General features: G+C 48.0%; 1 protein-coding gene across 2 annotated transcripts in view; it reads left to right on the top strand.

Annotated features, from left to right (window-relative positions):
• Positions 1-10,805: 10,805 nt before the first annotated feature.
• Qvr (glycosylphosphatidylinositol-anchored protein quiver) overlaps positions 10,806-14,077 on the top strand; it is a 44,184-nt gene continuing 40,912 nt past the window's right edge. Inside the window, exon 1 of one of the 2 annotated variants that reach the window (XM_077706938.1) lies at positions 10,806-10,999. In XM_077706938.1, the coding sequence (XP_077563064.1) occupies positions 10,945-10,999 (55 nt within the window). In that variant the 5' untranslated portion in view covers positions 10,806-10,944. The remainder of the gene's footprint in view (positions 11,000-14,077) is intronic. The other variant, XM_077706937.1, reaches the window with a different exon arrangement.

A 14,077-nucleotide genomic window follows, 5' to 3' on the forward strand; every position in this document is an offset into this window, starting at 1 on the left:
CAAATTTCGTAGCATTTTCTTATTTTACTCAGTGCTACCTTCACCCAGTGTTGTAAACGTTCCTCTAAACATTAACGGATGCTCGCTCCTCGTTCCTATCCAATTTCGAAACGAGTTCCGCTACAAGTTCCTTTAATGCGAAAGGGACGCGTTCCAGTTACACTTCGAGTATCGTAACGTGTCGTTACATGAGCGTTACATTTGGTTTTTAATTAAAATATACTGTCGGCTAATCCTGAGGCGAAATGAAGTGAACAATTGAAAACTCACGTCGAACTACGTATATTATGCGAATGTGACACCTCCGGCAGCAGATTATCTGGAGATAAAAAGAACCCAAAGAAACGCTTCTAGGCAAATGTTTTCAGGGAGCACCGGAAATACTCTGGACATGTCTAATTGGAACTTTCGTGCTCCTCTGTTACAAGTGCAACACGTATGGCACTTCCCACTTCTGTCTTCAAAGGCGCAGTCAGGAGGATACTGCGCTTCACGTGTTCAGATAGAAAGTTACTCACATGCACGAACATAATTAAATTTCTTGCATAAGAAACCGCATCGAAAGGAACAATACATAGACGTTTAATGAATGCTGATTTAATATCACTGTATGTATGAGTGGGAAAAAATGTCCAGAATAGATATTTGCAACTTAGTAGAGCCCCTTTTTGAACTCAGCAAGAGTTGCATCTCAATGTTGGAGTCGAACAGACCAACCAGTTTTTTCGTCAACACTTCGTTGGCAATGTTGAAAAGCCGTTCCACCGATGCGCTTGAGGGTACTTCCGTTCTGCACTTGAGGAAACGTTGGTTCAGTCCCTCGGAGTTCATCTGCGATAGCAGGTAGTCAACTGGTACCAGCAGGTACCGCGACAGCTCATTCTGTGTCTCGGATGGAAGGGTTCGGTGCCCGAGCGAGAAGAAATCTACGGACGCGGACGGGGTTGCAAAATCTGGGCTGGCTGGTTTGGTTACCGCAGTCAGCTCTGCCTTTATGTTGGTGGTCATCTGGTCTCGCATAGAACTATCTGGGATCCATGATAGCTTAAACATTGGGATTAAACAAATGGCGACTTTCCTTTTAGGTGTACAAGCCTGCAATCCCGAACAATTCATTAGAAAAGCAGAATAAAAGGTCGCGGTGAAAGACGAATCAAAAGGGCGCCGAAGTAGCTTTCTCATTGGCGTCTGCAGCCGAAGTGTCGACAAGGCCGCGCGCAGCCTGTACAGCCTGCCCGACAGGCTGCGGCCCGGTGTGTGGTTATTCTTCTACCTTTTACCTTCGAGGAAGCACGTTCCGTGCAACGGTGGTCAAATTGGGCAGCTTATAGGAAGAGGAACACAGTAGCGGCCGGTGGCTTTTCGTACTAGTTTAAGTGTCCTAACGCATCGACATCAAAAACAGCCAAACCGTAACGTTTACAGGAGGAACGCAATTACCTGTGCCGTTCCTTTGTAAACCTAACTAGTCACCGTTACAGTTCCACCGACCCTGAACGGAACGACAGTGTTCCTCCGTTCCTCCCAAATGGAACTATAGTTCCAGAAGCGCCGTTCCGTACAACACAGCCCTGACCTCAAAATGAGACCAGCCTCTACCTGTATTGCGTTGATTGTATATCTTTACCATGGGCCCCTATAAAGCCAGTCTACCCGCCTCCCTCTAGTTTACTTCCACGCCTGATGGGATTTCTGGTTTCATGCTGTTGCGACCGGGAAGGCCGACTGCAGGCGGGAAGACGTCCAGAGCTGATAGGCCAACGTAACTGTTTACTTCATAGCGAGAGGTGAGCCGAAGCCAAAGAACAATGCCCCGACGGGCGAGGTTACAATACAGGACTCGAGCAGAGCAACAGCATCGATTCGCTGCTCAAACAGGAATGGTTTACAACGCTTGCGGGGGTCTATTTATACCCAAAAGCGGTAACGGTCAAAACGCAACAAGCGGCAACACGCCACGAACGTCACAGACACACACAACGCTCTTCCAGAGTTCGTAAGCCGTTCATAGCCTCGCCACACGTTGAGTCCGGGAGAGGGGAGAGAGGAGGACTCCGCTGAGTTCACGGGGCCTCTGTGTCCTTGAAGAGCGTGGAGACGAGCCTCGCCGCCAGCCGCCGAAGTTTTGAAATGCGCCGAGAGCGAAGCGTCTGACGCGGCTTGTCGCAACTTGTCACCGACATGGTGGCGCCTGACGGCAGAAAGGTGCACGAGGTGGCTTCGTCGCACAGCCGTGGAGTGCTGCGGGAAAGTACTGCGGCGCTGGCCGATTCGTAACAATGCACAGTACCAAACCTGTAAAAGTTAGTCCCAGTATTATTGCCCATTTCCAGATTTCCTTGCTCTGTTGGCCTCACAGCGCCGTGTGTTCTATTACAGCAGTATTGTGTAAAGCTTTTCCTTCGTTATGACACACTTTTAGATATATTCGTTGTTTTATGTGTGGGGTTCTCTCTCAAGCCGATGGAAGCCTTCTACTGCGGACCGCTTGGAAGCAACTTATATGGGGCAAAGGTCAGTGACTACGATACCTAAGGGTGCACTTGTTCGCTTACCAATGGCTTCTTATTTATTTTATGTACACCAGAACGGAACAGTCGTTAAAGTAAAATAAACCCTCTGACATTTCTAGAAATCGTCACTAATTCGTTCGTTGTTTTGTCTTAGCGTGAGAGTGCTACGTGCCCCACCTTGTTAAACCCCTTTTGTCCTTTTCGTGGCTGTGAAGCCTGTCAATAAAGGTCACAGAGGAGAAAATACCGTGCAAGCACAAAAGAGAATTGCTAGGCAGCGCCCAGAGGCACCAGGCATGCATGGTAGGCGTAGCGGCGCTATGACCAAGGCCACAGAGCAAAAGAATGCCGCGTGGCAAGAAAGATCATCGCTGGGAACAAACAGCACCGGGAAGACTTTTTTGCTTCCTGGTTAAGAGCGAACCCGTTTCCTCGTCCCACTGTCTCTCCCAGCAAGCCCGCCTCAGACAACCTACGACTCTTGCAACCCTTTCCCCTGCTAATCAAGACATATGCATCACCTGTGAAATTCCGACACTTCTGGGCACATTTTTGGACATGCCCCCGATTTCAAAATTAAAGATATGTTCTCTTTTACACCCTTCCCGCTAACGTGAGATCGAATTCCTCGAATGACCTCCTTAATCCCACACACTCACCCAAATTAGCAAAAGCAGTCCCGCTATATTTACCCTGCTATTTCCCACCCATACTTATAGTGAACCATAGCTTCCTGCTGCGCCTATAGGGAGGTCTGATGCATTTGCAAGAGACCCCCGGACTTTTTATTTCAATAAGCGTTAAAAAAATAAAATGTTCTCATACCATTTTCTTAAATTTTATGTTACCTCTATGTCATGTCTTAAAAAAGCTTCGTGGGTCATCCACCTTTAAAGAGGGGAGTTTTTTGCGTTTTTTAACCGACAAAACTAATTCAACTTTTGTTACCGTATCCTAAAGTTGTTTTGTTGCACAACCTCTAGGGAGAAGATGAAGTGCTGTTGCCGTTTTAGCACGGACGATTTATCTCATGGCTTGTTATTGCGGGAGCAATAAATGGGGAATGTCGATAAAAATTCCGCTCCACTCCGTCCAAAGAACCGCGTCGCTCCGCAACAGACAGAAAGAGAAAGGCAGAGAAGAAAAAAAACTGTGGTTGATTCCTCTGTCATATATAGGAATCGGTAAAACACGAAAGTGAAAGTGAGTGAATGAAACACGTTTATTAAGGACGCCAGGCCATGAGGCCCTGTGGGGTAGTGAGGATGGCGGAGGGGGAGGAGAAAGGGAAAGGTCACAATTCATCACAATTCGCACAGTGTACAGTTCAAGTTTCAAGGTCCTATTCACAAGATGCACAGTTCACTCTGTCAGTGCCACCAAAATGCACAGTTTGCACTGTGCATTTTGGTGGCACTGAACACTGCCGGGGCTGAACACTTATATACAATGTGTGGTGTATACGCTGCATTTGCATACACTTTATTGGCGAATACCTCGCCCGAACGCGAAAAGGGCTTGAGAGGTACAAGGATGCCAACCGGAGTTTCAGCTTGCAATCGCTTACTGCTTTCTTTTTTGAGGAGACGTAGCTGGAGTTGCCAATCTGCTTGGAGAGAGGGGACGGGTGTGGGGGGCACCACGATACGAGACCTACAAATGGAAGGATTCAAAATTCGCATTGTTTGGACCGGCGCACAAGGCAACCGCATGGCTCACGACGCTGCCAGGGAGAGGCTACGAAAGTGAAGTGCGCAGCTAAATATCGGGTCAGCGGCTGTCTTTTGGGTGTGCTTGGTGAGTGACGTCCTGCTGCCGAGTCGCTTCGGCAAAGGTGTACTGGCGTCATTACCGTGAAGGATATGACGTCAATGAAATCTTGGTGTATCCCGGCATAAAACACTTTCGTGTTAAAATATAAAACCCGAAAACGAACAACCAAAGTATAACATACTCTTTAGAACTAAAGGTTGCTTCCCCGCAAGAAGACCCTGTGTGCAAGGGTGCACCCTTTACAGGCCGATTGCTTCGTTGTACTGGCGTCACTCTCATGACGGATATGATGTAAGTGAAGTCCTCGTGAATCCCGGAATGAAACACTTTCGTGTTAGAAAAGCGGAGAGAGCGCGTGGACACAGCTGCCTTCAAGAGTGGAGAGGGTGATGTCACCAAGGGTTTGTCAGTCTGAGCTCGTTTCCTGCTTCTTATCGTGTCCTATTCCACTCGCTAGCCTTCCCGCGCACTCCTGGCTTGTACAGTATCCGCCGACCCTCTCCACACCCCGAATGAGCGGCCGAACTATATCACCCCTACTATTGCACAGGCGGCGTTGCTTGGGCTAATGTGAGGTTCAGGAGACGGTGGTGGTTTTCGAGCATGTGTTTGCGCGTGTATTCGTTGCTTCTCACTGTTGATGTGTACTGCGAAATGGAGTGTGCGGCTACTACAAGGCTGAGTAGACGTCAAAAGAATACGGAATGTGTTCGACGGCGATGGTATGCCGAAACTGCTGAACAACGGAATGGGTGAGATGCTCACCAACGATCCAGGGGGAAACTGTTGAAATTGCTTTAAATATTTCACAAGAAGTTTGCTCTGGCAGAGAGAGAGAGAGAGAGAGAGAGAGAGAGAGAGAGAGAGAGAGAGAGAGAGAGAGAGAGAGAGAGAGAGAGAGAGAGGGCTCTTTTTTGAAAAAGAAGGGAGGTTTGCTGGCGTTTACAGTCGCCTACATTTTTCTCTGTTGAGGATTCGGGATGAAGGAAGAAAAGGCCCAAAGAATAGCTGAGCAGAAAAAAAAACGGTCGTGAACTATGGCCCGATGACGCACTCACACGCGTTTGTTTTGTTTTGTTGTTTTCTGAGCTTTGGCCACATAATTTACAATTTTTAAATTAGGACTATGTCATCCATATAAGAGATCAACCCCCTTAGAGCTTTGCGCTGCTTCGAGGGACAAGTCCATGATCCTAAAAAAAACTTGAGAGTTAATGGTCCCTATTCTAGGCGTTCGATGATTCCAAGAAAGTGTGATCTCCATGCTATGTATGCCGCACATTCTAATAAAATGTGTTCAACTGTTTCAACACAAGAACAATTATCGCAGTGCGAGTTTGGTGCCGCTCCAAGGCGAAATGGATAACTGTGTATGCACAGTTCAGCCGTAGACGATGATATAACGTTTCCAGGTTACGAGGAAGCTGTCTCGGGAGTCTTGACTTTAATTCTTGGTCAGTCGTGTGCAAAAGAGCGGGTATCTTGCATACTATTCCATAAACGGTTTCTGTTTGTCACCGAAACGTTGTGAGCCATGGCGGAAGCTTTTTTTAATGCGTAACATTCTTCTCCGAGTACCCCAACAGCCAGGACCGTGCAACACCCTGCAGACCCACAGAAATGCAGATATCACGAAGTTCCACCTGTAGTCGCTATAATAGCGTAAATGGAGAGAACTAGTCACACAAAATTTTGAAAAACTAAGAAATAAAAATACAAAAAGTATGGAAAACGGCGAAACGTGTAACGCCCTCTATTTCCACCGTAATGCAGATTTCGCGAATGTTCCGTATGTAATCACTGTAATAGCGCAAATAGAGATAATTGGTCGAACAAAATTTGAAAAACTAAAAAGTTAGAAAAATATAAAAATTACAAAAAATAGCAAACCGTATAACGCCGTGCATTTCCACAATTGTGCTGATTTCGCGAAACTTACACCTGTAATCGCTATAATTGTGTAAATGAAGGTAATTCGTCGAAAGAAATTTTTAAAAGTAAAAATAAGGAAAATATAAAAAATTACGAAAAATGGCGAACCGCGTAACGCCCTGCATTTCCACAATAATGTAGAGTTCGCGAAAGTTTTATATGTAATCGTTAGAGTGCTGTAAGAACAGATAATTGATGGAACAAAATTTTAAAAATTAAACATGAAGAAAAACAAGACAATTACGGAAAACGGCAAACCGTACAACGCCCTGCATTTCCACAATAATGCAGATCGTTATAATAGCGTAAATGGAGATAATTGGTTGAACGAAGTTTTGAAAAACTAAAGAATAAAAAACTATTAAAGGATTGCGGAAAATGGAAAACTTATAGCGCCCTGCATTTCCACAATAATGCATATTTCGCGAAAATTTCACGTGTAATCGTTATAATAGCGATTCATAATATTATAGCCCCGTTAAAATAGCCCCGCACCAACAGGGGGTGCGAGTCACAGTCCCGGATACGCGCAAGGGCCAACTGGGAGTCGCACAGCAGGGCATAGCGCTCGGGAAAGGGCCCCACCTCCAGCAGCAGGTCCAGGCCCAGTCCGACACCCACCATCAGCTGTGGCCGAAGATGAGGCATAGGGCAGCCGCGCCTGCCGGGTGGCCTCTCCCAGCGCGGCGGCCGCTGCGGCCGACCCCTGCTGCTGCCACACCGAGCCGTCCGTGTAAACAAGGGCGTGGCTGTCTAGGTCACCCCAAACAGACCTTCTTCAACCTGGAAAACTATATCAGTTCAAAGCACACAAACCTAAAGTTGTTTTTGTTACACAACCTTTGTGCGAAACGTGAAGTGCTATTGCCGTTTTAGCAAGAACTATTTCTTTTGTGTCCTAATTGTGCTTTTGTAGAGCGGAAATGTTTACATTATTTTAAAGCAAACTTTTATGTGGTTACATGAAAAAAAAATACGGTGGTCCTGCATACGCAAACAACTCTTCCGGCGCAAACCCATGCGTAGGAGCGAAAAAACCAGGTTGGAAGGGAGTAACAAGAAAGGGGGGAGAGGTTGGTGAAGTTCGTAGATGAGCTAGACATTCGCATCTGCTGACACCGGTAAGTGGGAACGGTGCATCAGGAGGGAGCGAAAAAGAGTCCCTCTGTCAGCAGAGCGTGTGCGTAGAGAGCTACTGCGTGAGGCACAGCTCAAACGACAACGGCGGGCAGGGAGGGGGAGAGTGGGGTGTGAGCGGAGCAGCGTAAACGTCTTGGGACGGCGCCCAGCTTCTCTGGTCATTCTTCTTCACAGAGTGAAAGTGCACTGAATTTATTTTAAAGTTAGAATTCACATAAATTGTTTTGCTAAAGTTAATTCTCACTGCCAACCACACGTATAGCAAAATCAAACACAGGGTTTTGTTTGCTGTGGTGAAACGGAACTTTTTTTTTAACCCGAAAATCTGAATCAACTCTTTTTGCTTCCTCTTCCACTTTTTCCCTCTCCCTTACCTGCCTATCTTTTATCCCCATCCCCCACACACCCATACCAGCAGGCGTTCCGGTGTCCACCCTTAGCTGAGACAAGCTACTGCTGATGGACTTTCCCTTCTTAGATAACAAGAAATTCATTCATCATTCATTCTTAGTGTAGCACCGTAAAGTTGTTTCTGTTGCATATCTTTTACGCTAAAGGTGAAGTGCTATTGCCGTTTTAGCAGAGGGGATTTATCTCGTGTATTATTGTACTTCTGCACAGCGAACATTGCTAACATTGTTTTAATGTAATGATTCTAACTTACATAAAGTTTGCTTTGCCACGGTGCATTTCCGCTGCACACCACACGCACAGCGAAATCCAGCTGTCGCTGTGAAACAACTTTTTAACCCGAAAATCTGAATCAACTCTTTTTGCTTCCTCTTCCACTTTTTCCCTCTCCCTTACCTGCCTATCTTTTATCCCCATCCCCCACACACCCATACCAGCAGGCGTTCCGGTGTCCACCCTTAGCTGAGACAAGCTACTGCTGATGGACTTTCCCTTCTAACTTAGATAACAACAAATTCATTCATCATTCATTCTTAGTGTAGCATTATAAAGTTGTTTCTGTTGCATATCTTTTACGCTAAAGGTGAAGTGCTATTGCCGTTTTAGCAGAGGGGATTTATCTCGTGTATTATTGTACTTCTGCACAGCGAACATTGCTAACATTGTTTTAATGTAATGATTCTAACTTACATAAAGTTTGCTTTGCCACGGTGCATTTCCGCTGCACACCACACGCATAGCGAAATCCAGCTGTCGCTGTGAAACAACTTTTTAACCCGAAAATCTGAATCAACTCTTTTTGCTTCCCCTCCCACTTTTTCCATATCCCTTACCTGCCTATCTTTTATCCCCATCCCCCACACACCCATACCAGCAGGCGTTCCGGTGTCCACCCTTAGCTGAGACAAGCTACTGCTGATGGACTTTTCCTTCTAACTTAGATAACAAGAAATTCATTCATCATTCATTCTTAGTGTAGCACCGTAAAGTTGTTTCTGTTGCATATCTTTTACGCTAAAGGTGAAGTGCTATTGCCGTTTTAGCAGAGGGGATTTATCTCGTGTATTATTGTACTTCTGCACAGCGAACATTGCTAACATTGTTTTAATGTAATGATTCTAACTTACATAAAGTTTGCTTTGCCACGGTGCATTTCCGCTGCACACCACACGCACAGCGAAATCCAGCTGTCGCTGTGAAACAACTTTTTAACCCGAAAATCTGAATCAACTCTTTTTGCTTCCCCTCCCACTTTTTCCATATCCCTTACCTGCCTATCTTTTATCCCCATCCCCCACACACCCATACCAGCAGGCGTTCCGGTGTCCACCCTTAGCTGAGACAAGCTACTGCTGATGGACTTTCCCTTCTAACTTAGATAACAACAAATTCATTCATCATTCATTCTTAGTGTAGCACCGTAAAGTTGTTTCTGTTGCATATCTTTTACGCTAAAGGTGAAGTGCTATTGCCGTTTTAGCAGAGGGGATTTATCTCGTGTATTATTGTACTTCTGCACAGCGAACAATGCTAACATTGTTAACACAAAACTTTTTTATGGCCGGCTACACAAAGATTTTGAAGACGTGATATCCGTCACGGAAGTGACGTCGCCAGAAAAGGTGGCATGGACGCGGCGGCGCCCAGTTTCGATCCCACGACTCTCTGGCCGCAACGGGAGGTACGTGGCGCTCTTGCCGCTGCGCTAGGAACCGAGACGTTAGCATACGCTGCGAACGCGCCTTATGTCTTTCCCTATGTCTGATTCAGTTGGTGCGCGCCGTCTAGAAGAGGCGAAGCGAAGTAGCGCATCATGACGCTAATGAGCGCCGACAGTTGGCGCCTCGGTGCCGGCGCCTTCGTGTACGGGGGACGCGCGTGAATTGAGGCACCCTCCCCAGGTTTTTGTTTCTTGCGTGTCGGTGTCACTTCGTCTGGCGGGGTCAGGCTCGCGAACCCTTCACACAAGAACGAAATTTCTGTAACATTCAACTGCTCCTGTGATAAAGTTTGCTTTGCCACGGTGCATTCCCGTTGCACACCACACGCACAGCTACTTTCGCTGTGAAACAACTTTTAACCCGAAAATCTGAATCAACTCTTATTGCTTCCTCTCCCACTTTTTCTTCTCCCTTACCTGCCTATCTTTTATCCCCACCTCCCTCACACCCAGACCAGCAGGCGTTCCGGTGTCCACCCTTAGATGAGATAAACTACGCCTGCTGATGGACTTTCCCTTCTAACTTAGATAACAAGAAATTCATTCATCATTCATTCTTAGGGTAGCTCCATAAAGTTGTTCGTGTTACATGCCTTTTACGCAAAAGGTGAAGGGCTATTGCAGGTTTAGAAAGGGTGATTTATCGCGCGTCTTAAGTGTACTTTTGCAGAGCGGACATTGTTAACATCGCTTTAAATTAAGACTTCTCATAAAGTTGGCTTTAGCACGGCGAGCTTCCGCCGCGCACCACACGCTTAGCGAAATCCAACACAACTCCTCTTTAAAACTTGCATTAGGAAAAATAACTTTTTATACCGGAAAAACAAGTTCTTTAGTGCAGCAACGTAAAGTTGGTTCTGTTACACAACCGTAGCGACAAAGGAGAAGTGTTATTGCTGTTGTAGAATGGTAGACTCGCCCGAATAATTCTATATTTAAGTTTATTTTGAGCTCGCATTGAATGTGCGGTTGGTTTCCGCGCTAGTTCTATTCAGATTTGATGTTTATTATTGTTGTTCCTATCGATGGAAAATTTCCTTTTGCCGCTGCAGTTCAATAACTGTAATTTGAAGTAAGCGCCATTGTAGAAAACCTACAAGCCTTTTGTTGGTCATCTGTCGTCGAGAAAAGCTGTTCCACGCATTCGTAAAACACATCCAGTTTTCCGAATGCCGCGCGAATCAAGCGCCAATCCTGACACTTTCAGTGCCGTTCGCACGCCAGCGTCTATCCAAACGCTGCGACTCTGGCGATGCCGGCGCTGTCGGGAACCGGCGCCTGACGTCGCTGCGGTCGTGGCGGTGGGGGTAGGTCACGTGACGTCCTTCTCTGAGGCACAGGGGCGAAGCAGCAGCAGCAGCAGCAGCGCCAAGGCCGGCGGCCGCCCGATCCCGAGGCAGCCCTTCCGGCGAGCCCAGGGCCCGAGCCCCCCGGCCAGCTGCATCACGGCGGCGGATGGCATCGCGCCCCAGGCGCATCGCATCACCCGCATGGATTACCTGGGCCGCAGGTCAGAACCCCTTCTCCCCCGCCTTGCTGCACAGGGCCACCATCCCCGCGACGACGCTGCGGCTGCTCTCGATGCGGAGACAGCGCAGCGCGCGCTGCTCCCCGCATACGAGAAAGCGCCTTACCCGTGCCGTGTCGGGGTGTGAGAAGGGCGTATTTTCACCTCGCGATCCCTGTGCGCACTACGAGTGGACCGAACCTAGGTATCAGCGGAAACGTGTGTCCACGGGTTACGTTGGCTGTGGGCGACGCTTCGAGCGAAAACCGAGCGGCAGTTGTGGCGCTATTCACCTTGACAAGACTCGATTGGCAGTGTCCGTCACACATCTGCATATCGTCGTATTTTATTATCCTTCAAGCAGAGACGTACCTGCGCTTTTAATAAGAAAGAGCAGGGGAGAAAGCGAGCAACCTTGCGGGATACCGAAGCTGGAAGATTCTATAGCAGTGATTTCACCGAGGCGCTTGTTCCTGTTTCATGCATTTTGATTCTAGCCCTCGAATCACGTCCGTTTCTGTGCGTACACATTTCACGTAACGAAGAGGCACGCAATGCCGACACTTGATCCATAAAGAATAGGGAAATCGCTATCTTGTCTCTGTATACAAAATGCGGCGCGTGGGGAGCTATCGCTGTAGCTGACCTGATCGAGCACGGAGTCTTCGTTACTCAGCATTCGCTTCCCTCGTAGTAGCGTGCCCGAGGCGACGTTGTCGGAAGCAAACAAGGCGTCCGTTACAGGCACCAGGGCAGGGGTGGTTCGCGCGCTTCGTTGGCCGCAAACAGAGCCGAAGGGCGGCAAATTTGTCTTTGTCACGACCTCCTGGCGGGCTCAAGGCGGGTCGTACGTGTCGAGCGGCCTGTGTGATACACGTACCCTTCTTCGTTTAACCTCCTTCAGCGGAGCACTGCTTCGCTCGATCGTCGAGAGCGGTTTGTCCGGTGGCTTGAGATTCGTGCGTCGCAGAACAAGGTCACGCGGTTAGTGTCATTCACTCAATGGCTGTTATCATCGGCGCCGCGCGCACTCATCTGCAATTTCCCCGGTAACGTCCTCGTAGCGCATATTTATCGGGCCTGCCTGCGGACGTGTGGAGCTAGCCCTTTTTTCTCCTTGTAGGGGACGTTTCTCCTTGTAGGGGACCGCAAAAAGTTTTAACGTAACCTAGATGTGGGGTAATTCACCGTGTCGTTCTGTCTGCCTGTTTGATGTCTGGGTCCGTAGCGAACAAGCGTTGTTGAAACGTCTTGATCAACCGTAATCCGGCAGTAACGTCACTGCCCAGTCCTTCCGCCAGTTTTTGGGTCCATCGCCGTTTGTCCTCCTTGCATTAACATGCAGGAAAAGTTACGTTCAAGGGAATGTGTGTGCGTGCTTTCTGGTAACTTCGCTTTCTGTCGCTTGTTCAGACGTTCTCACAGGACAAGAAAAAAAGTGGGGATATACTTTCTCTTTTTTGTTGGACGCTAGCGCAATTTGCCTGCCCGCATTTCGAGATTTTAAAAGTTTGCCCCATTCCGCTTAGCGCCCGCGGAAGTTCACTTCCGCGTTGAGCAAGCTTTCCTCGCTGCTTGAATGAGTGACGCAACCGGGCCCTGTGACTGACGTCAAAGTGCAATTTGCGATGCATCTCATCTCCGTTTCTTGCCGAAGTATATGATCCCGCAAAACCGACGTCTCTCGAACGCTGAACATGGCCCGAAGGTAACATCTCGCTCGTATACGATGCCGCAAGTCGTGAAATCCAGAAAAAAAAAAAAAGATGATTATGCGGAACTACGATTCCTGGCAAATTTTGTTCGGCGCTATTAGGTTTCACGGCAAACGGGCTACAGAAATGAGGTTTTAGGCGTAGTGTACATTCATGCATAGTTTCAGGCGTACATGAGAAGATAAGAGATTGGAATTCGTAGTGACGTGAACCTGCGATAAAAACCATGCGCCTCGTTCTAGACATAAACGCACCACCGCACGCACGTTTCTACAGAGTTAATATTGATAGCCGCGAACATCACAAAAAAAATTCTAAAAATGCGCGTATCCAGACTGACACAATAAAACAGGCCACTTTTTTTTTTTTTTTTTTTGTAGTTCAAAAAAAAAAAAAAAAAAACGTAAACGTTCGTCAGGGTGTATCTTTTCCCACAGCGCGAACGCACTGCCGAAAGTTTTCAACTAAAAGCACGGGCGTCGAAGTGTCGGAATGAAATCAGTCGAGAAGCGGCGTCGCGATGCTCGGTGTGGTACAACTTTATTTTACGTTTCACCCTTTTCGTCCGGGCCGCGAACGGGAAATATCGTGGCCGGTTATCGCCTCTGGAGCGTTCCTCCTCGCCCCCTCCGCGGTGGCAGCTGAGAAGGAGCATTGTTGTTTTGTGGAAGACGCTGCTATGCGGGCCCTCTCCCTCTCCACGCCGGTCTAGTTCGCGCATCTTCGGCGCTCGCTTCTTTTCCTCCGGCGGCCGCGGCTCCGTTCGGCGAGGACGGGCCCCGCTAGGAGCCGGCGGCATCGACTGCTCTGCACTCAGTCACGTGCTCTCACTGCGACAGAAGAGGGGGGCCCCCCGGCTGCCGCGCTCCCCACGCCGGATCGCCACCGCCTCGCTCCCTCGGCAGTGTCGTGGTGTTCACGTGTGTAGTAAACACGAACCTCACCCCTCGAGCTACTTTCGGTATTTCGACTTTTAAAAAAAGTCTGAGAGCTTACTTCGAGTGAGATTAGTCTTTTCTTGTCGTTTTCTTTTTTTTTTTTTTTTTTTTCGCGTTGCGTTTGTCCGAAAAGGCGCGAACTTCGGCTCACTGGCTGTCCACGCGATCAGAGAAGACAGCCCAACTCTGGAAATAGACGAGACTCGGGCGAGGCGCCTGCAGTGTTCTGTGCGTGTCCTACACACCGAAGAGGCTCTCGATCGTCTCTCTTCTACTTGTCGAAAAGTGTTTGGCTGTTTTTCTTCTTTTTTTTTCTTTTCCCACGGCGCGTTATAGATTGGCGTCCGTCCTCAGTTTTTATAAACCGATTGGCTAAATGAAGCGAGCCGGGGCACTTGCGTCTGTTTTCATCTTCGGCGTCTCGTCGC

The sequence above is a fragment of the Haemaphysalis longicornis genome, unplaced genomic scaffold (genome assembly GCF_048455015.1).
Source record: "Haemaphysalis longicornis isolate Haplotype H1 unplaced genomic scaffold, Haemaphysalis longicornis Haplotype H1 scaffold_4, whole genome shotgun sequence".
NCBI classification, from domain to species: Eukaryota; Metazoa; Arthropoda; class Arachnida; order Ixodida; family Ixodidae; genus Haemaphysalis; species Haemaphysalis longicornis.